Genomic DNA, 27,881 nt, shown 5'->3' with positions numbered 1-27,881 from the left:
ATTTTTGCAATTACCACTTACATTTTATTATCTTGAATAGATTCAATTTTTAATTATTATTTTATTTATTAACAAATATAAATTAAAACACAATACGGTTTTAGAGAGAGAAAATCTACCCGGGACGCAGTTCATTCCATTCCATTCTTCTATGAAAACTTATAGGACATAGGTATAATAGGTACATCACATACATTTTTGAAGAATCAATAGACCGTGGCAAATATCGAAATTAAAAAAAAACAAGTCGAAAAAAAATAACATGTGAAGTACCCCAAAGAACGGTACCGGGACCAGTATTATCCACAATACACTTCAACGACCAACGGTGTGTAAAAAAAATGCTAAAATCACAAGTTCTGCTCATGATACTGTACTTTTTTATACAGATGACAAGTGGTATTACCTGAAAAATAAAATTTAAACATACCTGAATAAATTTCATTCGTCACAAAATAGTCCCAATGGAAGAGCCCAGATGAGCTAATACCAAAAAAAAAGAACGCCAAGTTCGATCAAATGCCAAGGTTTCACTAACTGTTTTCATTCAATACCGTGGCATAGTGCATCAGTAGTTCTTGCCACATGGTCATACGGTCAATAAGGAGTTCATGTGCCGCTTGCGAAAAGCAATACGAAGAAAACATCCGGATTGTGGAAAACAATTCATGTCTTTTGTATCACGATAATGCACCTGCTCACTCGACATTCGAAACATCATATCGACATCAAAAACAACACTGTAATCATGCCTCAGCCACCGTTTTCACCAGAATTGGCATCTACGACTTTTTTCGATCCCAAAATTGAAAACACCTAAAGGACGGCGACGCTTGACGATTGAGGAGATGAAAACCGAATCGCTGAGGGAGCTAGCTCAAAGATATATCAAAAAGTGCATATCAGAACTGCTTTGAGTATTTGAGAAAATGCTGACACAAGTGATGGACAAAATAGAAATCGGTGAATAAAAGAATATTCTTCGAGAAAAATGAAAATTCACTTTATTTTACACGCTGTATGTATGTATGTTTGTTTGTAACTTTCAAGTTCGGGATCTGTATTGATAGAATTATCGGCATTATTGCTTGATCTATTCGCGGGCAGATGGCGTTGTACGTGAACTCCTTGATATTTTTTGATCTATTCGTGGGTAGATGGCTCTGTACGTAACTCTCGGCATTATTGCTTGATCTATTCGCGGGCAGATATCGCTGTATGTACCTCCTTGATAGATTGTTCAAAAGAAAATCAAAATAAATAAATATAGTTTAAAAAACTAAAACACGCTTCAAAGAACATTGAACTGAAAAGTTGAAAATATTTTTTTAACAAGCTTAAAAACAATAACGATCGAAAAATACTAGTATTATTGTAAAAAAAGCATGGGCGCTTTGTGCTATATTGTTTGTATTAAGGTTATTAAAAAAAATCATTTTTACCTTTTCAGTTCGATGTTCTTTAAAGCGTGCTTTTTAGCTTTTCTGAACTATATTTATTTTCAACAGAGTAGTATTCAGATATTTCATTTTGAAAACTTCTCAGTCTGGAAGTTACCTATTTCCGACGGATTTTCCGAGTTCCTTCCATATGAGTTCACCTCGATGAGTAGGATTTGGAACCTGTGGCGTAAATTGAATCTATTGAAAACACTTTTCCCGCACCAGAACGAAAATTCTGCCTCTCAATGGGTGTTTCGAACTAATTTGAGCAACTTTATTAAATATATCGAGTTCATCATTATCGTGAAAATTCCAGCAGAAATTGAGTAACTACATAATCTCGCAAATTTCAACATTCCAAACAAACTCATCAGTGTTCAGGATATAACAATGAATTCCTCTTCTCCGAACAGTCTCTGAACAGAAATTTTGTCATTTCAAAACAGGTAAATGCAACGCTGTGCTGTGTTCATCGTCTGCTAATTTTCACGCATGAATTGGATAATTCGCTATTTGACGCCAATATTCCCAATTCAATTTCGCTTTCCATAATTCCATTAGGGATGAGTGTCACGAGTAGTATATAATCATTATAAATTATATCTGGCACATTACCACTCATGCACAACTTGTTCGATTCAAACGAATATATAAATTCTAGAGCGTTTTTTCAGATGATTTTTTATTAAAACAACGATAAAAATAAAAACAACAATAAAAATAATTGGCGCCTCGAGCGACTTCATTGATTCCAGTGGCGCATTTGCTTTTTCAGCTGCAGGAAGATCTTGATCTACCGATGTCTTCTCTCTTAATAAACAAAATGTAGGGTGTCTCCAGAGGCTCCAATAGATTCAATGCATCGCCAGAACACTTCGTGACACGACTATCGTCAAACTTAAACCAGTCCGTTTCGTCTTTAACCAAGGCGTAATAATGACCAAATTCAATGCCAGAACCACAGTGAACAATGACTGCATGAATATTATAACAGTAGTCTGCTAGATCGAAATGTTCATCTATTTTGAACCTTCCAAAGAGTGCCCTGCTTCCATCAGAGGTTGAGTCTAGTTTGAAGATCATCAGTGTTATTATGAGATTGACTGGTGCCTCAGCTATACTTGTTTCCTTATAACAGTCAGTTAGTTTGGCGCATGTTCGGCAATACAGTCGATCATGAGCAGATACTATTTTTTTGTAAAAATAATTGTGAGCCGTCACGGGACGCCTGGCAAATGTGAAACACAAATGATAATAAATTGATGCATGTATCCATTACTACGTGGTAAGAACTCATAATGAAGAAAAGAGAATCGAAACTTTCTATGTTTTTTACCACTTTTATTTGTAACTAACGTTACTGCAGTTTTCAAACTTATACTTCAAAGTTCAATGTATAATGTATATGTTATACATTAATGTGGTAAACAGTGGTAAAAAAACATAGACAGTTTCAATTCTATTTTTTTCATAAATGATATTTTGTGACCCCTGTGATGACTGTTGGGTACTGAAATATTTATATATATATATATATATATATATATATATATATATTTATATATATATATATATATATATATATATATATATATATATATATGAAATCTGAAGTTTTCACGGATAGGAATATGCTGAACTGATTTTCCGGGTATTTGATCCGTGTATGTGATATTATCTCTAATTTCACCTGAAATTAGAGATAATATCACATACACGGATCAAATACCCGGAAAATCAGTTCAGCATATATATATATATATATATATATATATATATATATATATATATATATCTGAAGTTTTCACGGATAGGAATATGCTGAACTGATTTTCCGGGTATTTGATCCGTGTATGTGATATTATCTCTAATTTCACCTGAAATTAGAGATAATATCACATACACGGATCAAATACCCGGAAAATCAGTTCATATATATATATATATATATATATATATATATATATATATATATATATATATATATATATATATATATATATATATATATATATATATTTAACTTATGTTTCTATATCAAGACACTCAATAACTTTCATATTTGTATAATTTTCTGGACCCGGATGTCACGCAGGTAGCTATAGCTGCCTCCGTGGTGATTTTGATAGTTTTCTTGTGAACACGAGATCTATCAACTGAAACCACAAATGTGCGGTTGGCTCCTGTTGGTGGCTTCGTGCATTTGTATTTCTATATTTCTATCTTTTGGTAACCAAGTGTTGCCCATCCTTACACTTGGCTGCACCATACTGATGATGGCCCAAAAGCCCGAAACACGTGTCTATGGTTTGCCACTTTCATGAGTGCTATGTCCGATATTAACTTATGTTTCTATATCAAGACACTCAATAACTTTCATATTTGTATAATTTTCTGGACCCGGATGTCACGCAGGTAGCTATAGCTGCCTCCGTGGTGATTTTGATAGTTTTCTTGTGAACACGAGATCTATCAACTGAAACCACAAATGTGCGGTTGGCTCCTGTTGGTGGCTTCGTGCATTTGTATTTCTATATTTCTATCTTTTGGTAACCAAGTGTTGCCCATCCTTACACTTGGCTGCACCATACTGATGATGGCCCAAAAGCCCGAAACACGTGTCTATGGTTTGCCACTTTCATGAGTGCTATGTCCGATATTAACTTATGTTTCTATATCAAGACACTCAATAACTTTCATATTTGTATAATTTTCTGGACCCGGATGTCACGCAGGTAGCTATAGCTGCCTCCGTGGTGATTTTGATAGTTTTCTTGTGAACACGAGATCTATCAACTGAAACCACAAATGTGCGGTTGGCTCCTGTTGGTGGCTTCGTGCATTTGTATTTCTATATTTCTATCTTTTGGTAACCAAGTGTTGCCCATCCTTACACTTGGCTGCACCAACTTATGTTTCTATATATATATATATATATATATATATATATATATATAGAAGGAGGTGTTATCGAGTGTCTATGATTTAATTCAAAAAGGAAAGGATTAGTCGGAATGAGGCCAATAGCCAGAAACACGTGTCCGCGGTTTGCCAATAATTTTTCTTGAGTGCTGTTCCGACTAATCCTTTCCTTTTTTTATATATATATATATATATATATATATATATATATATATATATATATATATATATATATATATATATATATATAATATGGATAATGTTAGCGACTGGAGAAATGTATGGTAAAATGGATTAACAGGGTCTCTCAGTCAAAAAATCAAAAATCAAACTCTGCTTTACTTTGCCAAGTTTTCGCTTCTAATGGGAAGCTTCTTCAGGGCCTATAATTTAATGATTTTTGAATATTTTCGCCTTTGAATAACATTACAAATCATACAGTAAAAATGAGTGAAAAACAATAAATTGAAGATATGAATTGACGTAAAAGTTAACATGTATACGATTTTTTGTGGGTTTGACAAATGTCATACCTTCACAGAAATGTCATTTTTCAATGGGTATGATGATTTGATGATTTTTTACTGTAACGAAAGAGTTATTGATTGATACATCTTTCATTATTATTATGTTTTTGATGTAGTTCTAGTAAATTACTATACATAGTGCTGGTATTATCAATGTCAGTTTTCTTATTCATACAATCAGAAGACTTCAATTTCTACTACTCAATCTGATACAAAAAAAAGGGATGAGAGAATCTTCCAAAGAAAGGATGGAAGTAATCAATTTGAAACTCTATACATGAATGTGTATATCATGCGAAGAAGTAACTTTCAGATACAAACTGAAAGAAAGTCCTCCTGAAACAGCTACTTTCATATAAACATTGAATTATACGAAAGAAAATAATTCTTTCGAAACAAATACTTCTATATGAACACTGAATCATACAGAAGATACTTTTCTCTACTCAGTTTGTATTTCAAACATTTGTTGTGGAATAAGAATCAGATATAATTCACATGAGTTCTACTTTGAATGAATGGTAATAAATTGTACTCACATAGAACACTGTCACCCTCACTGGTATACACCGATGTTTCGCCTTGAGACACTTGCCCTAAGGCTCTTCAGTACCAAATTGGATAACATTATAGAAAATACACACACTTCATTCATGAATAACGATTTTGAATGTCACGGAATAAGCTTGATCTGCTTATGTCATCGATGACATCGTAATGACATTCATTCACCTATTTGATTTAATCCCAGCCAAGAGGAATCTTATTTGAATTGAAGGGGTTATATTTTTAGGAGTGAATAATTTTTTGGGAAAGAAAGTTTTTGGCTTTCTACTACTCCATCTGATACAAAAAAAGGGATGAGAGAATTTCCCAAAGAAAGGAAGGAAGTAATCAATTTGAAACTCTATACATGAATGTGTAGATTATGCAAAGAAGTAACTTTCAGATTCAAACTGAAAGAAAGTCCTCCTGAAACAGCTACTTCCATATAAACATTGAATTACATGAAAGAAAATAATTCTTTCGAAACAAATACTTCTATATGAACACTGAATTATACAGAAGATACTTTTCTCTACTCAGTTTGTATTTCAAACATTTGTTGTGGAATAAGAATCAGATATCATTCACATGAGTTCTACTTTGAATGAATGGTAATAAATTGTACTCACATAGAACACTGTCACCCTCACTGGTATACACCGATGTTTCGCCTTAAGACACTTGCCCCAAGGCTCTTCAGTACCAAATTGGATAGCATTATAGAAAATACACACACTTCATTCATGAATTACGATTTTGAATGTCACGGAATAAGCTTGATCTGCTTATGTCATCGATGACATCGTAATGACATTCATTCACCTATTTGATTTAATCCCAGCCAAGAGGAATCTTATTTGAATTGAAGGGGTTATATTTTTAGAAGTGATTAATTTTTTGGGAAAGAAAGTTTTTGGCTTTCTACTACTCCATCCGATACAAAAAAAGAGATGAGAGAATCTTCCAAAGAAAGGAAGGAAGTAATCAATTTGAAACTGTAAACATGAATGTGTAGATCATGCAAAGAAGTAACTTTCAGATACAAACTGAAAAAAAGTCCTTCTGAAACAGCTACTTTCAACATAAAATAAATATATAATCAACACACTGATGACTTGATAGAGTGTTGTAGTGTGATTTTGCTTTCTTTGCAGAAGGCTGCTTACTTTCACTTTCTGAATTATCACTGCCAGATATATTTCATTTTCAATTATTTTTGCAAATTATTCATTTAGTAAAACACAGGTTGTGTATACTGTAGTAAACACAACTGTGTACACTATAGGTATGAGATCTCTGTGAGAAAGAGAGCGTAACGCCGAACCATTGGGAATAGAATCGCACAGTCGCTTGCGCATGTCGACCCGTCGCCATGACATGCATCGCCAAGGCAATTCAAACTCTTGTTTTCAAATAGATATGTATATTATGAATAGAAGTTACTTTCAGATACAAACTGAAAAAAAGCCCCCCAAAACAACTAGTTTGACATAATATTGAAACATACGAAGGAAAAAATTACTTTCGGAACTGATACTTCCATATGGAACTTGAACTATACAAAAATCACTATATCTTATTCAGTTAGTTCTTTCTCCTAACATTCGTTATGGAATTGAAATAGTTTTTGAAGAAACAATGCACAATATACAATATGGAATGTACAATGGTGTACATCGATGTTTTGGAATAAGACAGAATGAGAAACAAATGAAGGAAAGGGTGAATTTTGAACTTGATTGCTTTCTTCTTTCCCCAGAAAGTTTCCCACATTTTTAGTAAGACGATGACGATGGAGAAATATCATATCAAAAAGCTATTTTCTGAAACGAAATCAATTATTTCATTTGTGAATCAACCTAACAGACCACAATCCAGATATTGTTTTGATTTTTATTGAAACATTTGAGAATATTGGAGAATATCTGCATATTGTCAAATGAAAGTTATGGGTTTTTATTCAATATTTTTACTCATCATCTGAAAAGGTAAACTTTTGCTGAGGTAGGTACCTGTATCAAGTTATCTACGCCACTGATTTCCCAAATGAAATTAGTTTTGTGAATAAGCTACTTCATGAAATTACTCAAAAATACTACTTGCTGAAGTATCTACTCATTTTATATAACTGGCTTATTTTGCTTGCTATCACTGTCTCGCCTAAACTAAACCCACTGTGATGTCGTGTGCTCAAATAAACAAGCAACATTCTTTCAATTTCAGTTCACGATCGTTTTTTGCGCCACCCGTTGCATTCAGGATGTTCAGTCATTGAATTGAAAGGGGTGTATTTCTAGGATCTTTTATGTTATCTGATTCAATTCAGTTGTTTGGAACTGAACAAAAAAGTTTTTCCCAGGATTATACGCATGACAAAAACTGAAAACTTCATTTCCTGAAGACGCCAACTTGGTTGGTGAAACGCGCATTAATAAAAGTATTGTAGTTCTGGTGACGAAAGATGGTGCTTGTTTTGGAACTACTCTGCTCCCGCTCCCGGAGGTTTAGTAAAATGAAACATATCTTTGATGGTTCGTTTCAAACTTCAAAATATAAGATGAATAAAATTGTATTATTTGAAGAAACTGAATCGAGGCTATTTTTTAATGAATATAATTGTGATTTGTGCATTTTGCATCTGAACATTGAAGAAAGATCTCAGAAACGCTACATAATAGACATAGAACAGTATGGCCAAAATTATAATAAAATTCAAAATCCGTGTCACTTTCTTTTCGGGTTTGAAGGCTATCGATTTTGGGAATTTTTTCCTGACGTTTAGCTGGCGCGAGTAACTAGCTTTTTCAGAGGTTTAAACCTCAGCAAATATCATTTCTAGATCCTCATCAAACGATGTGGTGCTGAACTAACCCATAAAGTGTACAAAAAACCCATGCACATTGATAGATACCGGCGCGCACTATATATCAAACCACCTCCCTAGTCAAAAGAGAGAAATCATCTCTATTCTAACCAAATGGGTTCGACCAGAGCATCTAGACAAAGAACTGGAACGTCTTAAGGTGACTTTGAGATCGAATGGATGAAGTGTACCCGAGATCAACAAGGTCATGACACTGAAGAATTCCACGGTTCGAAACGGGGAAGATGCTCAAATGATTGTACATGCGTATCTACCATATATTCATAGAGTTACAGACAGGGTTGGAAAACTATTGGGGAAAAACAACATTAAAACGGTTTTCAAATCCACCAAGAAGATATAACGAGTCTGAGGTCGGCTAAAGACAAGAGAGACCCACTATCAGCAACAGGAGTATATTGCATAACATGCACTTGTGGTAAGGTATACATTGGAAACATCAAAAGATTCACAGAAACAAGGCTGAAGTTACATACGGAAGAAAATGCAGATTCGGCCGAACAGACTAGTCAGCTGTGGCCAAGCACGCATCCAGTGAAGGAAACACAAAACTCCTTTCCCCCAACCAGAGATAGCCGACTGGTACGGAAGGGAATAGAGATCCACCAACACATGAATAATTTCTACAGAAAAGAAGAAGCTATGAACCCCAACCGAATATGGAATCCCAATTCAAGAATAGCAAACAACATGACGTCAGGTAGAAAAGTGTCGATAAATGACGACGATACATCTATAATAGTATCCAGCCCATATACAAATGAGCTACTCAGAAAAACGAATAACGTTATTGTCCAATTTAATAATTGGTGTAAAAAGAACCGTTCGATCATAAATTATTCCAAAACCATTGCAGTTCAATTCCAGAGATCCAAAGGAAAACTTTCCACAGAACGACTAAACATTAATAATCAGGCAATAATATTTCAAGAAAGATGCAAATTTCTAAGCACAATTGTTTATAACAATCTCAGATGGGAGGAATGCATCACTACTCGCAATAAAAATCTGATAAGTTGCCTCGATGCGGAGGGTATAATTTCTGTGTATTGGTTTACTCGACTATAAGTTATAACATTGTAGCTTATGGTTTGGCCACTGATAGTACCAGAGTCTTTTCAGCACGAAAATGGATAATCCACCTTATGTTCCATTTGGATTATCGATTCACCCATCAACTGATCGATATAGAGAATAATTTCTGAAATAATAAAATAGGACCAAAAGACTTCTACAGAGGTCTTCGTTTCCATTGTAGAGTAAGTTTTCTTCAATTTATACTATAAATCTCAAATAGCTTCATTTATATATGTGTATGTGTGTAGTATGTATGTATGTATATGTATACGGTAATTGATCTTTCGTCAACACGTATACACCTTTATCCTTTATTATTCACTATCATTATTTTCTTTCATTGTTCAACGACAAGCATATGTTTTTGCGGATTACCTCCAAATTTATTCATTTATGTTTCTTTTCACAATATGATACTATGTAAATTATGTACAAAAATATCATCAAAACCATTTACCTACCTGCTCAAATTATTATGTATCATATAATAAACTTTGTCATTTGTTCTAGTGAATGAATGTATTATTATCATTGATATCTTCAATGAGAAAAAACTTTTAACTTTCACGAGTATTTATTTATACAAACTTCTGATTCACGCCTACATTCACAAAAAGAGTCTCGTGCAAAATTAGAAATTTCACAACTACCAAACTCTCAAAAAAAAACGAATTCAGACTACAACTAGTCACATACAGCATTTACAAAAAATCCCCAAAATATGCAGGCGCGAATTTCTACAATTTATTACCCCATGAATTGAAACACCAGTCGAACCCGTTCAGATTCAAGTCTAAACTGAAATCTTTTCTGCTCCTGAATGCATTCTATGATATAAAGGAATTCAAGATGTGGTATCAGAGTCCTATTTGACGATTTCAATTTTATTGGATAGTTTTATACAAGTATTCTTATATTTTACAGACATTAATAATTTTTATAGTTTATATTAGCAATTTGCAAAATGTTACTATGGTATATTGACTTGTCAATCCAATGTTTAATTGGTGTCTAATCAATAAACTTCTGCCTATCTATTTATCTGTCTATTTATCTATTGAAAATTCACCTATTCCAGGTAACAGCACACCAAAGTATCTGTGTCAACATTAACACGCTTTACGCATCCGTAATATTCAGTCATCAAAGATTACCCTGGCCGCAAACGCCTTAACCAATTTATCTAGACAAAATCTGTTGAATATACACTGTTTCATTAGAACTTCAGCAGATTTTATAGTTCTTCATACATAATAACCATTATGATTGAATATGAATATAATATATTTTGATTACTCTTCTACCCATACACTATATTTACTTCTTGCCCTTTTGTTTTGCTTTTCTCTTTTCAGCTCTAGTGAGCTTTGTTTTTGATGTTAGATCCTCAGGAACTTCAGTTGGTTCTTCAATAACAGGTTGTTTGACTCTTCCAGCCATCAATGCACATGTATAATTTCCAGCACCTGGATCACAGAAAATCAACTCCTCGTATTTGTCTCGCCATTTCACATACTCAATTTCGAAAAGAGTCTCCATCCCTAATTTCTGTCCCATTTTTTGCAACTTGCAGCAGTCCATGATGGCCATTATGACGGGAATTTTCAGATGCCTTGCTATGTCCAAACCTGTGTCCATTAACTGCCAACCCAACGCTTTTCTCCTGTACTCTGGATTTATACAGAGTAGGTAATACCTCAGAAAAACCTCACATTGATAATGCTCAAACACATCAACTTTTCTATTTAAAAAATTCATGAAGCCAATCACACTTTGGTATATCTTTCCTTCGCTTAACTGCACTCTGCTGAACACTCTACCAAAGTCACATTTCTTTACGGCCTTAAGGAGAAGGACCCCTGCTATTTCTTCATTACTTTCATCGATAGCAATGATTGATGATTGGTCCTTCATGGTGTGCAATAACTTTTCTCTGAAGGATTTTATGGAATCGGTATCTTCAGCGAAATTTGAATTCCTCAGTACAACATCTTCGTGGATAAAATGCTCGATTATCATGTCCAGGACTTGTTCATAATATTGGGGTTTCAAGTCCTGTATTCTGAAGCCGGATGTCAACCTGCGCCATATCAGGGGACCGAATATGCGTTCTTTTTGTAGTTTCATCTTATCAATTTCGTCTTGTAGGTCATTTGTGGCTTGTTTTGCCCTTTCTTCCTCTAGTCTGTACCGGCGACTCATGATCCTGTTCGAATTTGAAATAGTTTAGACATTCACGATGTACTGTCATTGGGTATCGTCAATGCTGACATTTGAATGACAAATCGTCATCATCATGAATATACTTCAATGCCTTAGAATGCAGCCTATTGACGTAGTGAAAAACAGTGAAGTAGAGAATGAGTTATGAAACCAATGTACAAGATGATGTAGAAATTATAAAATGTACCACAAATATTTTTTTATTCAGAGTACCACAGTATTGTTTGCCATCATGCTATCATAGAATATTTGCTCGACTCAATCAACGATTACAAGAATATAGTTCATTCGACAAAAGAACGCAGGATTGTGGTCGCCATCGAGAAGTACGAACACCACAGCTTGAGGAAGCAGTACTTAATTTGATTGAAAAACAACCTACTACCAGTACTAGAAAGATTGCTTTCCAGCTGAATGTTGATCATATGACGGTATTTCGAATTTTAAAGGAACAACTCTTATAGTGCCTGCAACGAGTACAGGCACTGTTACCGCGAGACTTTCCGAACCGTCTTGAATTTTGCAATTGGATACTGGAAATGATTAGAAGAAATTGAAGACGATAGAATTCACAAACGAATGTAGTTTTTCTCGGGACAAGATCATTAATTTTCATAATTACCACATATGGGCTGATGAAAACCCTCACGTTTTTGGCAAAACTAACCATCAAGAACAGTTTTCTCTGAACGTGTGGCTCGGAGTTATTGGGGATGATTTGAATGGGCCTCATTTTCTACCTTCTCGATTAAATGGTGAGGCATACGTTCAATTTTTAAGAGAAGTGCATCCAGTACTGCTGGAGGCAGTTCCTTTGGGCGTCAGAATGGATATGTTTTTATGCATGATTGGAAGTGGAATTGGCCGCGGTGGTAGTGCGCCTGACTCACGATCGGAAGATCGTGGGTTCGATTTCCGCCTCGATATTTTTCTCGAGAGAATTTATCTGGTTGAAGCTGGAATGATTCTGCAACCGTGTTAGGAATCAAAAGTTAAAAGGTAAGACCTCGTTAGTCCTTAGCTCGCACAAGTTCTCAACTTTTGAGAGTTGTCGTTCGTATGGGGGCGACAGCTGATTAACGGAAAAACAGATTTCAAACAGATTTTTTTTTCAAACAGATGATGGGACTTCCGCCCATTTCAGTCAAGTAGCACGTCAGCATTCAACTGAGACATATGCAAATCAGTGGATAGGTCGAGGAGGACCACAGAACTGGCCTGCTCGATCCCCGGATCTCAATCTTGAAAGTTATTCTTCTAGTAGATAACCTCTCTTTGAATATCATTTTCATCAGTCTACCAGCAACCAGCTCGTCTCAGTCGGCTCAGACTTACTATCACATTTCCCAATAACATACTTGTTGAATATTCGCATACAAATACCAACTTTATGATTCAAGTAACTAATTGCAAGTGAAACGAAGATTTTATTATTGTATGAACATAATTGATTTCTCTGGTAAATCATTGGGCTGAGGTGACAATAAATTAATGCCCTATTCGTTCGTTATATTAGAAAAGTTTTCCGGTGAGAAATATGTAATTTGTATGATTCTTGGTTTGTATGTTAACGTTTTCTCCCGTGGGTTGACCAATAATTGACTACACTGAACAATAATGAAACTCAACTTCATTTCACTTCAAATATAACAAACACTCCAACTGAAACTTTACTATTATTCGAATGTCTATCGCCTCACTGTCACTCCCACTTGACTGTGTCAATAGGCGAGTGAATGGCGCTTATATTTGGCAATCGAAGGCGCTACATGTAGAACGGCAGCAAACATCGAACATTCGCGCGCTCTCATCTACGTCACAATTGGTTTATGGCTACCAGTGGCGGCCAGCGTTATTTTATTTCGGGCATGATTTACAACGGTATCAATGAACGAGATGACTTGACAATAATTTTGTCATCCTTTTGGTTGTGTCTTCAGGCATACAAATAGGTTGACCACATTGTCAAGGAATGATTCTTGGAATCAATTGAATTGAATGCGCTTACCTGTTTATCTTTTGTACACTCGGTGCGATCATACCACCATTTGTTTTTCAGTCTTGTCAACTCTCCATCTTCCTTGAGACTCAATACAGCTAAATTCACAGCATCTCTGAAAAAAAACTTTCCGTTAATAGAAATACAAAAAATCTTAATTTTTTGGCACATGTTTGCTCATTGTTCTCAACTTATCAAGGCTCTGATGGGAATAATCCAAATTAGACAGACTTGTTTTAAATTTTGAAGACTTTTTTTGTCATTCAACTGGAAAAACTGATTTCGTCATTCGACTCACCTCAGTGGTGATCCCAGCGGTGTGGCAATTCCAAAACCTTTAGCGTCCAAATTTCTTCCAACTTTCATCGTATCACATGGTTCCCTCTCATTGATATAATCGTTTTTAGGTGATTCTATGAGAAAAGCAAACTTTCCTTTTGAAGTCCTGACCCTTTTGATCCCCTCATCATAAGTTTTCACAAAAACATGTTTTTTGGAGTTCATGTATTCCCACATTTTGGAATACAGGGTGATCTGGGATCGCTGAAAAGAAAAAGTTCTTATCAAACACTCATTTGTGTCTACGAGTATATTGGTCTATTGACATTCAAGAACTGTAAATGACTACCAATCAAATCGTCACGTCGTGAATTGAATTCTTTTAGTTGACTCATATTTTGTTTTCATGCACAGGGTGTTTCAAATTTGATCCTCACCATTGGGATTTCGGAAAGATGGTTTAGTTGGGGAAAAGTTGCGCATTCACCTGACTTACAGTATGCTGTTGAGAAAGTTCTGAAGTTCCGAAAATATCCTAAAAAAACAAAAATTTCTGAAAATGATTTTAATTTTTTCTGGCTTTATTTTTCGAAGGATTCGAAAATAAATTGCACTTTCATAAACTTTTTTCCTGCTACATAATGGTGTTTTCAGATTTGCTATCCGATGTTTCGTCTTCCGGCCACCATCATCAGCTTTATATTTTTTTACATTGAATTTTTTTTGTTTTGAATAGAACCAGATTGTGGTGTATCAAAAGTTATCATTCTTTTCGAAAAATTGAAGACATTAAAAAAATTCTTATCATAATAGGCTTTGACTGTGATGTTTCTAAATTTGACTTTCGATTTGTTACACCCACATTTTGTTATTGTACAAGTCATTGAATTTTTGGCTTTCACGAATGAAGAAAAAAGAGATATGATACCCATTATTACAAATACGATAGAAACAATGTTAGGACATCAAACATGTATTTAAACTTTTATCCCGAAAGACGACAACTACATCGAACTATGTTCAAGTTATTGGATCAAAATCTCACAAAGTTTGGTTCATTTGAGAAGCCGACGAAATACGGAGACAGAGTGGACCCGGAAACTAAAGAAAAATTGATGTATGAGATAAGTTAGACATTGTGTTCTTTTAAATGAAAATTAATAATTGACAGATGAACATGCATGAACCCGGGATAATCTACACGTCAAATTCCTTCCAAAATGAATATTTGTCATACAAGTGCTTGGAGACATCTCAAAAAAGCAGTTTGAAATGTTGCAACATAAACATATCTCAAAAAATGCATCTAGGTGACCCCAAAAACCGATTAGAATTTTGTAATAGGCTAATAAGAAGACCTGATTTTCCTGTTTAATTGAAAAATGTGATTTGAACAGATGAAAGCACTTCTCCGATTTGTGGGATATTCAACCGAAATAACGAACACATTTGGAGCATTCTGAATGAAGAAACCTATCACCAGTTTTTAATGTCGATTTTCGAAGATTATTTGGATGATCTACCTTTGGCTAACTATAACAACATCTGGTTTCATCATGATGGTGCTTTACTGCACACTACCAGGTAAGTATCTAATTACTGAAAGGTTTGGTGATAAATGTATAGGGAATAATGGGCCGTTGAGGTGGCCAGCAAGGTCTCCAGACTTAAGTGTTACGGATAAATTTCTATAGGGTACACTGGAAAATAGAGTTTATGGTCAGAGAAAATATTGAAATATTGAGGACCTTAACATAGCACTGTTAGAGACAGATTGAGGAGGAGAAGGGAAATTAATCGTGCAGTGAATAATATTCGAAGAAGGGCACAGTATTGTTATCACGAACAAGGCCAGCATTTTGAGTATTTGCTGTGATTTACTTTTGTCTTTACATCAATTATTGTTATTTGTTCAAAGTTCTATTTTCATTGGAAACGTCACAATGTCTAATTTACCCCATACACACCTCATTTGATTGTTGATTCTGTCTCCGTATTTTTCCTCGGCTTTTCAAATGAACCAAACTCGGTGATATTTTGATCCAATAACATAGTTTGATGTGGTTGTCGTCTTTCGGGATACAAGTTTAAATACATTTCCGATGCCCTAACACTGTTTCTATCGTATTTGTAATAAATTTGTCTCATATCTCATTTTTCGACGAAAATTCAATGACTTGTACAATAACAAAATGTCATTGAGTGTAACAAATTGGAAGTCAAATTTGGAAACATCAAAGTCGAGGCCTATAACGATGAGAATAATTTTTTTTAATATCTCCGTCGGATGGCAAATCTGAAATCACCATTATGTAGCAGGGAAAGAGTGACAATGTGAAGTGCAATTTATTTTCGAATCCTCCATAAAATGAAGCCAGAAAAAATAAAAACCATTTTCCGAAATTTCTGTTTTTTCCGGATATCTCCGGATGTACTCGGAATTTCAGCACTTTCCCAACGACATATTGTTAGTCAGGTAAATGCGCAACTTTGCCCTAATTTAACATCGTATCTCTCATTGTTTCCAAGATCGCAATGGTGGGGATCGAATTTGAAACGTCCTGTGCATGATTGATTCAGGTTCCTTTTTCAAATTTATAAATTTTCCATAACGTCAAAAAGAAATCATTAGACTAACTCGCAGGCCTGTTATTCAATAGTAGACTTAAGGAAAACATACTATTACTGTCTACAGTGTGTGGTGGTCCTTCAGATTAGCAACAAATGGGTTTTTATTGATTACACAATCGAAATTTGTACAACACAGAACTTTTATATATGCATATTTTTTGCATAAATAATTTCTAATGTGAATCATTGTTGTTTCTTGGGAATGAATACTGACTGCATCAACACACCTGATGAAGTTATTGGATAATGAAACACGTGTTGCGCTTTCGTGAACTGTTCAGCAAATATCTAGAAATAGGTTGTTACTTGAATTCGTTATGGATTTTCATCGAGGGTCGGTCACTTTCCTCCATTCAGTATCAAAAACATACTAAAACTGATTTACCCTGAAAAAATCCCACGTAGATCCATGATACAACGTCCCATATTCGACTTCTGTTTGGGAAGCCAGATCTTCTGGTGAATTGATAGGTGCCACCATCCTCTCCACGGTTAGGAAAGCTGCCAGATTTGCAGTGTAGCTGGAAATCAGGATGAGTGTGAAAAACCACCAGCAAGCGCCTACTATTCTTCCGGACATAGATCTGGGAGACAGCTCTCCTCCTTGTTGCATGAACGCTCCCAAAGAAAACCAAAGGGAGTTCATCATTGTGAAATCATTAGCCATTGTACCACCATGATTTGTATGCTGCACAGTTGAGTCTCTGTAACAGATATTAATAGGTATAACTCTGTGCCAGATATAAAAATAGATACCGTATGCAAAAAAAAATGAAGCCGGGAAAAATTATTGGGGATTTTGATGATTCAGAAAGGAGTATTATGTACTGTGATATATGACAATGACAATTGTAATATATTTGATGATTCGAATTGGTTATTTGATCAAATGTAAATCATCCAAAGAAATGATTCGTTCAGGCCAGTCTCAACTCCCTACACTGTTGGTTAATGAACTGACACCTATCAGAAAACAACTACTTCCCTGGCTAATACCATTAATGGCGTTAGATTACATCCAACAGGTGTCAGTGTAGGATTCTTCACTGAAGTTATTCCTGCATATGCTGTTGGCGATACAACTGCCGCAATAGATTTTCAATTATTGAAACACACTTGCAGACCGGTTTCGGACTGTTTGGCCACTCGTCAGTGCAAGGTAGTGCATCAACATGAACGAGGTAATCAAGGAAGTTGAGACTGTCCTGAACGAATTGTTCCTTCAGATGATTTGATTCATAGCCAGTCTTGAAATATACCCACTGAATATGTGGAAAGTTTTTTTTCTTATACGAGGAATCGGGCAAATTTCGGATATGCGACTGAATGATAACTCATAGACCAATTTCAGTTTCACCAGTTTTATTCAAAATTTTTGAAATATCTCGTGAAATAGTGTCCGTAGTCCACAGTATTAAATGGCATAACTCAATTCCAGCTACGTTTACATTGGAACAAAAATGTGGAGTTTTTCATTAAACCTAAAGAAAGCAATAAATACTGCGTTTCTCAAAATTTTCCAGGAAATAACAATAATAATAATGAAATACAATATGGTTCTATGCATCTGATTAGTTCAGGAAATATATAATATATTAGGTGCCGAAGGGATCCATTCTGGGACCTGTTCTGTTTCTTGTATATTCGAATTCTCTGGTTGCGGTAATTTTTCTGGGTTTGCTGATGACATCATTTCAATTCACAAGAAAATAGGAAACAATTTTCATTATGGAAGACTGAAAGTCATTATGGATTCAATGCCATGAAATGGCCCTGAATTTTAAGGAATCTTCGTTTATACCAGAAAGGTCTGTATCAATTGAATCAGAAAATTCAATGGAACTGCATAATGGAAATTTAAATGATGAGGAATTTCTTGGTCTCGTCCTCAAAAAAATTTCTCGTAGACACCATATATTGAAACAATAAGAAAAAAAATTGGTTCCAATATCAGTAGGGGTAATGTGACCAAATTAATTTTCAACAATATGAAAACTTCAAAATGAAATCATGAACTGTATTGCAGAACACGAAATAAAAAATCCTAAATTTCCTAGGATTGTACATTGATCAAACTTTGATATGAATAACACACATTCAAAATCATAAAAAATTCTTTTTAAGATTATTGGCGTTATGAATAGAATGGAGGCATTTTTGTTGCTGAAAAATCTGAAAATCGTTCATTTCAGTAGTCTGATTCATTCGAAATTACAACGTTCTAATATATGTTTGCGGTATTCTAACAAAGTAACACAATCTTTTTTAAAATAATCAGGAAACATAACAAATAAAAGTATAAATAGGGCTCGAGAGCCAACAAATGAACTATATATTATAAACCTGTGAACCTATCAAATACATATTCTCGGTTCAAAACAGAAATGAGTATTCTCATCCATTCAACCAAGAATAAAAATAAATATATAAATACATCGTATATTTCCTATTTTGATAGCCATGATCAGACAATTGAATCACTGGAAAACTATACAAATGAAAAGCAATTCATGACGATCTGTCCAATTTCATCAACAATATCAATCTCATCAGAGAATTCAAGATTGAAGAATATCGTATATCTGTTGATGAATTTTAAGTGAGTTATTTATTTGAACTTTCTGAAATTATCACCTGATAAGCCATAACGTTTTAGTTTTCGCCATACTGAAGAGGTATATGTTACTTTTTTATTCCCTGTATGAACGTATGTTTCTGAAGATGTTTAAACAATTGAAAATAATTTTCAACGTTGTGTATCTCACCAACAGAAAGAATGCCTGATTTCTGTTCTTCTCCATCTATAGGAAAAATAATTGTAACAAATCACCTCTTTCTCTGAGTTGTTGATTTAATTATCAATTGGTCTGAAGATTTTCACATACACAGCAGGATAACAAGTAGAAATCCAAAGTGAATGAAAGATGTTTGTGAAATTGAAAAAGTTTGTGAAAACGAAAATGGCAATGCAGTGCAGAGTTTTTCAAAGCCCACAACAGTAGCCCAGTAGTTATGATTCCAAAAATTACACAAATGCATTTGTTGAATCATGTCTGTTTTCATTCAGTTCAAAACAATGATCGCATTAGAGAAGGAAAGAAAGAGAAAAAGAACAATTGCGGTTCCATTAGAATTTGTTCACATACCTGTGATCTCCAGTATAGTGAATCAGTCTCCACTCATATGGTGAGAATCTGGATACGACGAAAAGGACGATACTAACACCAACGTAAGCAAAAAGAACGCTAACCCAGATCTCTTTTGAAAGAGGATTGAGAAAACTGAATACTCCTGGCTTCTGCTTCATGGGTTTTTTTATCATGATCGAAATCCCAAGCGACATAAACGGCTTGCTGAAGTCGATAACTCTTTCTCTTTCCGACGTGATGGTCATAGGAGCGATGGCCATATCAGCTTCCTGAAAGTGAATGGAATGATCATTATTAGTTAGATAATAAACTTGAGTATGTTCGAATAGGAGAATGAGTGGTGAAATTGGTGAGAAACTGACTGAAAAATCGTAGTCAGCAAACAATCATAGACGAAACGTTAACCGAATTGTATCATATGGAGTCCCTCAGGGTAGTATCTGAGGTCCACTTCTATTTACAATATGAACAGTTGATTTTTCGAAATTTCTTGAGTTCTGTTAAATACATCAATATGCTAATGATTCAAAAATTGATAAACCGTTTTATCCTCTTCTTGTGACGTAATAAATTCCGATCTTGATTTTTTTCCAAACTTTCTGAAGCTCATGTCTTCTGAATGACTTAAACCGAAACTGAAATGCCCGTAACTTAATATGAAAACAGTGAAAGTAACGAAGTTCAATTCAATGCCATGAAAACCCAGGCATCGGTTTTCTCCGAAAAGATAAATGTCTCCGAACCGAGTATAATGATGTCAGAACAGGCAATGCCGCTCTCCGCTTTGATAAGTTTGTTGGGGGTTGGAATAGACACCAATATGATTTGGCACAATCATGTCGCTGGAATTGCATAGCCCACCCCCAAAACATACTCTGAAGCTGCTGGATTCCATCCAGAAAAGAGCCATCCACCTGAATGGAGACGCGAACATCAGTCCCAACCTTCATAGTCTGGAAGAAAGGTTGGAGATTTGTTTCTCTTTTACAGATACTTTCACGGAAAGTTTTCAAGTGACTTGGCACATTTGATTCCACCAAGAGCGGTACATATCAGAAATACGCGACGGACTGTGGCTGCTCATCGTTTTGAGGTTCAACTCAGTACACCTCGAACTTCACTCCTCAAAACTCTTTCATTTGGAGAACTGCGTGTATGTGGAATCAACTTCCTGAGAACGTTTTCCCAAATGAATTCAATTTCCAACGATTCACGTTCAAATCCAACGTGAATCGCTGCTTTCGCACAGGCACTGCTCTCAGAGCATCTTGAGGATTTCTCTGTAGTGCTTGTGTTCTGTCCTTGAAAAAAACTGATTTCATGTAAAGTATTGCCTTTTGAATTTCGAGTAATGATAAATCAGTCTCTGCTCCATATAATGCTTCTAATGTATGAAGAAATATTCAATTATCAATTGAAACACAAACTCTGTGATTCTCCCACTTCATTAAGTCATACAGTGAATTCTTCAATGAATCCAAATTGTTGAAACCTGAATCCAGATTTGGAATCTATATATCAAGCTTAATAAATAAAATCTATGAATATTATTTACCTATTCAACATATTCCAATTCAGAGAGTTGTACACTGTTTTCCCATATACCATTGGCATGAGTAAGAAATGTTTTTTTTTTTATATGTTGCAGTGATCACATTTGATGCCCTGCCAGAAATTGATAAATGTTCCGCTTCTTTTCAAACCTCTAGGATGAAAAATACCTATTTGATCCGAATACGGTTGAGGTGAAATAGTTTCTTGAATTATAAGCTCACCTATTAACAAACATTAACATTTAATTCACATGATCATTGATATGATTTTCATAATCATCATTTTTTTCAATTATTTATTATTAGAAAAGAATGTAGGTGAATTAGTATGATTTTATTGATGGTTCATTATACCATTACTTATGCACTATTGCCTTCACAGAAGTTCCATTTGAAATAAAGTCTATTACAAGTGATAACAGATTTGGAAAAAAACTGAAATTATGCCTAACCAATAACAATAAGTGAGATACATAAAATATTGGAACGAAACAAATGAAGTATTGATTCAGAAAGAAAAAGCACATGTTCTCACAAGTGAGAATATAAATATTTACAAGTATAAATGGAAATAATTTCACAATTCATGATCTACACCAGCTTTTCACGAATATTTGAAGTTTTATTCATATGTTTCAATTCACATCTGTCTATATTCTGTACTGTTGCAATCTTTATTAACGAAGACTTACCTTATAGAATAGACAGCAACTCTACAAATGTGCAGTCATCAAGGACCATATTAAGAACAGAACATTGAATGAAAAATATAAAACAAATGGTGTATGATTGATAACTGTTATGGCCGATCGTTTGGTTTGTAATGTTGTTTGTTCACTGGTTCATGTTCATGATAGTTTTATTTATTTTTCCATTTCAACTGACATCACACACAAAACGCCTTAACTTAGTTTATTGTTTCAGTGTTTTTGTCATACACAAGCTCTATGAGCTTCAGTGTATGACAAAAACAATTCAATTAGTATTCAATCTAATGAAATAAACATTATTGTTGTTATAATTATACATATACCACCTTGCTTTTTCAATAATGTAACACGTATATGTATTCTAATAAAGAAGAAGATACATCATCATCATTATAATTAGCATCATTATTATTCTTTCTAGACCCACCATATTCTGATCAGTTGACCGATTAGTATTCTATCAAATACAAATACCAATACGAACCTTGAAAATATCACTGAGCCTATCAAACACGAAAAAATGTGAAGTTAACTAAACATTCATCCAATACATCACTCAAATCGATGAAAAATATTTGAAAGACTTTTGCTTTCACAGTATGCTTTCACAGGACGACCACAAATCCTCTACTGAGAACATATATTGCTCACGTTGTAGTATTTAAAAAAAAACTTGAGTGTTTTTAAGTCGAACTTCACATTGACGTATATGTATAAACGATACATCGTTCCCCAAAAGAAACTGGTAATTCTGATTTTCAATTCAGTTTATGTTGCCAGATTTATAAACTTTATGCCTATTCTACTGTCTAAAAAGTATTCATTTACAATTATATCATTCTTTGATAGCCATTTTTGTGGAAGACCTAATACTTCTACAATCTGAAAAATGAAAAAAGCCAAATCAATAGAAAATCTGTTGAAGTGTAATAAGGGGCACACTGACAAGATCATCCCAAAAAGTTACTGCGTGATATAAACACCTGAAGAGTTAACTTAGTAACTTGTGCAGTACAAATTGAAAAAAATTATTGAAAACAATCGAAATTGTAAATAACTTCGACTTTGACAGAAGTCAAAAGAATTGATGATCCAGATGTTATATAATAATAATGAAAATAATAATAATGATACTGATAATGTTCATTTTAGAAAAAGAAATATAGTTTTTTTGTGAACACAAAATCTATCAACTGAAACCACAAATGTACGGCTGGCTCCTGCTGGTTGCTCCGTGCATTTGTATTTGTTTCTTTTGATAACCTAGTGTTGCCCATCCTTACAGTTGGCAGCACCAAATTGATGATGAACCAAAAGTCCAAAACACGAATCTATGGTTTGCCACTTTCTTGAGTGCTATGTCCGATTATTGACTTCCGTATCTGTATCAAGACACTAAGTAACCTTCATATTTCTATTATTTCTTGGGTCTGGATGTCACGAAGGTAGCTATAGTTGTCTCCATGGTTATTTCGATTGTTTTCTTGTAAACTCAAGATCTATTAACTGAAACCACAAATGTGCGACTGGCTCCTGCTGGTGGCTCCATGCATTTGTATTTCTTTCTTTTAGTAACCAAGTGTTTCCCAACTTTACACTTGGCTGCACCATACTGATGATGGTCCAAAATCCCGAAACACGTTTCTATGGTTTGCCACTTTCTTGAGCCTGGTCATCACATAAACATGCATGTGAAACAATAAATTGAGCCAAGAAAGTTTCTACGTGGTAACAGTTGAAATGGAAAATTAAATGAAAAATATCATGAACCAGTGAACAAACATCAATCTGAAATATCGGTCATGAAAAAAACTATCTTTCACCCACCATATACATAGATGAATTGAGTCATATGTTTTATATTCAATTCAGTGGTCTATTATTTATATTATGGTCATTGGTCATTGATGACTGCACATTTGCGGAATTGCTGTCTATTCCTTTGCTGATTGATTTGACCGTTACTTAATGAAGATCCATAGTAAATCCATCAAATTTGTTGAGGTCAACTCGTGAGATGTAGTTCATTGAGTGGGTATGATATAAATCAAAAAGGGAAAATTTGTGGACAGAACACTCAACAAATGGAGGCAAACCGCGGACACGTGTTTCTGGATAATGGCCTCATCAGCGCGGTGCAGCCAATTGCAAAGATGGACAATAACTGGTTACCAAAAATGAAAAACTTCATATATGTACGGTGTCACCAACAGGCGCTAACCGCAAATTTGTGGTTTCAATTAGAAGACCTTGCATTCCTGGACCCAGAAATCACGCAGGTAGCTATAGCTGCCTACGTGGTGATGTTAGATGATGCCTGGGAATGCTGGGTCTTCTAATTGAAACCACAAATATGCGGTTAGCTCCTGTTGGTGACACCGTGCATATGTGAAGTTTTTCATTTTTGGTAACCAGTTGTTGTAAATCTTTGCAATTGGCTGCACCGCGTTGATGAGGCCAATAGCCAGAAACACGTGTCCGCGGCTTGCCTCCATTTTTTGAGAGTTCTGTCCACAAATTTTCCCTTTTTGATATATATCAGCAGTCAAGCTGGTGGAAAATAATTCCATGAAAATCAAAAAAAGAATAGACAAGTACTCTTTGATCATTCCCATATTGATTTCAATTTAAGAGCCACCAGTATACAGCTGTTTCAGCCTATTGGGCATCGTCAGTACCGGGCAGGCGGTCCTCGATTGAAGACAAAATGAGACGTAATCCATCTTGAGTTCCTACAGGTTGAAGCCTGGCTCCCTTCCCCTTTCAACTGGTGTTTGTCAGAAAGACAAACGGGTTATGACTGGTGTTAATTGGTGGCATGAAAGTCCTGAGACATCCATACCGCCCTTCGCTGTATACCCCTACCTGGCTGGGGTGAGATGGATGAAGATATTATTCATCCATTAACGGAGGACATAGGGGCCTCATGCGACAGAGTGTCGGGGCCTTCTATATCGGGAGAGGTCGTCTACAGCGTAATCTATAGCTTCCCTGACTAAAAAGACAAAATGAGAAAAAACCAAGAAAGTACTTGATAAAAATAGGTGCGTAAACGCAAGCGAAACGTAGGTTAGAAAGGTTAATGCAGTCAAGCTGCTGGAAAATAATTCCATGAAAATCAAAAAAAGAATAGATAAGTACTCTTTGATCATTCCCATATTGATTTCAATTTAAGAGCCACCGGTATACAGCTGTTTCAGCCTATTGGGCATCGTCAGTACTTTCTTGGTTTTTTCTCATTTTGTCTTCAATAGAGGACCGCCTGCCCGGTACTGACGATGCCCAATAGGCTAAAACAGCTGTATACCGGTGGCTCTCAAATTGAAATCAATATGGGAATGATCGAAGAGTACTTATCTATTCTTTTTTTGATTTTCATGGAATTATTTTCCAGCAACTTGACTGCATTAACCTTTCTAGATTTCATATCACATCTAGAAACATGTGGATTCGTTTTCCGATGGCATTCCAGGTTAGCTTTCCAAATTTCTGCTACCGCAGTTGTCGGTTGATTGGTCAAACCACCAACACTGACATAAAAACTTGGCAAGTTGACTTGGATGTCACACCAATAGGTGGTTCCATTTCTGTTTCGCTTGCGTCTACGCAGCTATTTTTATCAAGTACTTTCTTGGTTTTTTCTCATTTTGTACTCAGGATATATATATATATATATATATATATATATATATATATATATATATATATATATATATATATATATATATATATATATATACGTGTTTCCGGCTATTGGCCTCATCAGAAACACGTGTCCGCGGTTTGCCCCACAACGACTTTTTTCTGCTTTCAAACCTCGAAATAATGCTCGCTGAAAAGAAATTCAGCTCTAATGAAGAGGTTATCGTCGAAACTGAGGTCTATTTTGAGGCTCAAGACAAATCGTACTATGAAAATGATATCCAAAAATTTTATGACCGCTATAATCGTTGTAACTCCCTCGAAGAACAATTATATTGGGCAAGAAATTTGGACAAGAAATTTTATCGAAACAAATGTTTTTTCTATGTTAGCCTAAGAACTCTTTAACCCAACTATTACGCAGCTCAAACTGTTTATTTTCATTATTTTATCATCAGAAAAATTTTTAATTACATTTATAGACAATTATTGTTTCATGAGTTGAGAGTTATATCCGTCCACTCACAGAGTTTTCAACAGCTAAAAAGTAGAAATGAAATTCAAATATTCATGAACAATTTATTAATATCGATGTTATTATGACTGAAACTGAGAATTGCCAATCCCTGTGAAATGATTGATGAGTAGAGATCTCGATATCAACCCAAAAAACAATCGTGTGTGAACAGGTCAACTCTGTGAAATGAATGAGCAGAATGGGGACTTTATTTGCCCATTTATGTTCATCACGCAACTGATAAATTATAGATCAACTTGAAAACGGTGATTAAATTTGATTACCAACATTCATATATTTCGTCACATTTTGATAGCCTTCGACTGATAAATTAAGAACATGCACTTCATGTCAATTAAGATAAATTTACGTTGTGGCAATTGAATTTTATCAACTTGGACATAGTTGTGATAATTTTTTAGATTTTGGATTACAAATCTTGCCCAAGTGATAGTATTGTTCCTCTTAGCAATTATTTTAAAAAAATCAGACCTGACATATTTATCCGAGCTTCATTTTCATAAGAAATATCTTCAGAAACCAAAACTATTGGCATGATATGTTTCTAAAGGAAATACTTCTTTCCATACACCGTCTGTCGACGACGTTTCGATAACTAACTGAGCATCACTAGGATATAATGAAGAGTGAATTTTCGTATCTGAAATAGGTCGATTTATATAGATACATCATCACCACAAGAAATTTATCAAATTAGGGGCAAATCATTTAGAGAAACAATTCTTTCAGTCCAGTCTCAACTCCCTACATTGTAGGTGAATGGACTGACACCTATTAGAAAACAACTATTTTCCTGGCTCCCTGGCTAATACCATGAAGTGCGTTGGATTATATCCGACAGGTGTCAGTGCAAGATTCTTCACTAAAGTTATTTTTGCATATGTTGTTGACGATACAACTGTCGCAATAGATTTTCGATTATTGGAACATACTTGCAGATCGGTTTTGGATTGTTTGGCCACTCGTCAGTGCAAAGTAGTGTCTGTCATTAACATAAAGTCGATGATTTCCGATAATTGAAAATATAATTCTTCCAGAGTATCATTTCCCGAACTAGGCTGAGACGGAGAATAAATAACAGGTTTGTCATTGAACCATCTGCCTGTGAACGAGGTAACCAACTGAAATTTGCCACATTTCTCGTATGAGGAAAGAAAACTTTTCACATATAGTCGGTGGGCAGTGGGCGGATTGTACCTTTAGATGATGTGATTCATAGCCAGGTTCAATGATCCCAAATCCAAATTTATAGGCGTACAATACAGACTACCTGCTATGTGCCCAATAATTTCCTGTTTTCTATTTCTAATTATCATACAACAGGGTGGATAACGGGCTTTATCGCAGTTCATGAATCCCATTTCACTTCTCTGATTCCTAAATTTTCATAAACTCATCTCAATAATTTTAAACAATTTTTCCCCACTGAATAGTCGTTCTCAAAGAGATGTCGAGCGGCATCAAACTCATCTGGTCTACGAAACAAAATATCTTGAATTCTCGAATTCTTTCGTCACACTGACTTTCGTGTTGTTCAACATTTGATATGTACGAGCAGTTCAGGAGGAAATTGCTTCCATTTCAAGAACTGTTTCACGAGCAGAGTTTAGATTGTTGTCATTTCCAAAGTTTTCGAAAATATTTCATGGCATTCACCTAATTTCTTGGACAGTCAGGTCTACTCCATCAACATGATAGATCCAAGTCTATAGAAAGTAACTGAACTACTTTCTTGTTTCCAGTTCAAAACAGCTCAATT

At 34.9% G+C, this 27,881-nt stretch overlaps 2 protein-coding genes across 2 annotated transcripts in view; both read right to left on the bottom strand.

Annotated features, from left to right (window-relative positions):
• Positions 1 to 27,881, bottom strand: part of LOC111502371 (Glutamate receptor IB) — a 112,134-nt gene that overhangs the window by 36,409 nt on the left and 47,844 nt on the right. The window contains exons 10-13 of the mRNA XM_023156445.2: positions 19,677 to 19,948; positions 16,916 to 17,234; positions 13,919 to 14,163; positions 13,630 to 13,735 (exon numbers count right to left, since the gene is read on the bottom strand). Coding sequence (XP_023012213.1) covers positions 13,630 to 13,735; positions 13,919 to 14,163; positions 16,916 to 17,234; positions 19,677 to 19,948 — 942 coding nt within the window. The remainder of the gene's footprint in view (positions 1 to 13,629; positions 13,736 to 13,918; positions 14,164 to 16,915; positions 17,235 to 19,676; positions 19,949 to 27,881) is intronic.
• Positions 10,262 to 11,691, bottom strand: LOC141482679 (arylalkylamine N-acetyltransferase-like 2). Its single transcript, XM_074176318.1, has one exon. It carries the CDS (start codon positions 11,598 to 11,600, stop codon positions 10,716 to 10,718), a length of 885 nt encoding a protein of 294 aa, XP_074032419.1. The 5' UTR covers positions 11,601 to 11,691; the 3' UTR covers positions 10,262 to 10,715.

The sequence above is a fragment of the Leptinotarsa decemlineata genome, unplaced genomic scaffold, assembly GCF_025532065.1.
Source record: "Leptinotarsa decemlineata unplaced genomic scaffold, Ldec_3_MD MMD2_tig00001719_RagTag_RagTag, whole genome shotgun sequence".
Lineage (NCBI taxonomy): Eukaryota > Metazoa > Arthropoda > Insecta > Coleoptera > Chrysomelidae > Leptinotarsa > Leptinotarsa decemlineata.
Note: the sequence above shows the minus strand (reverse complement) of the source record. Positions and strands in the feature narration are given on the sequence as shown.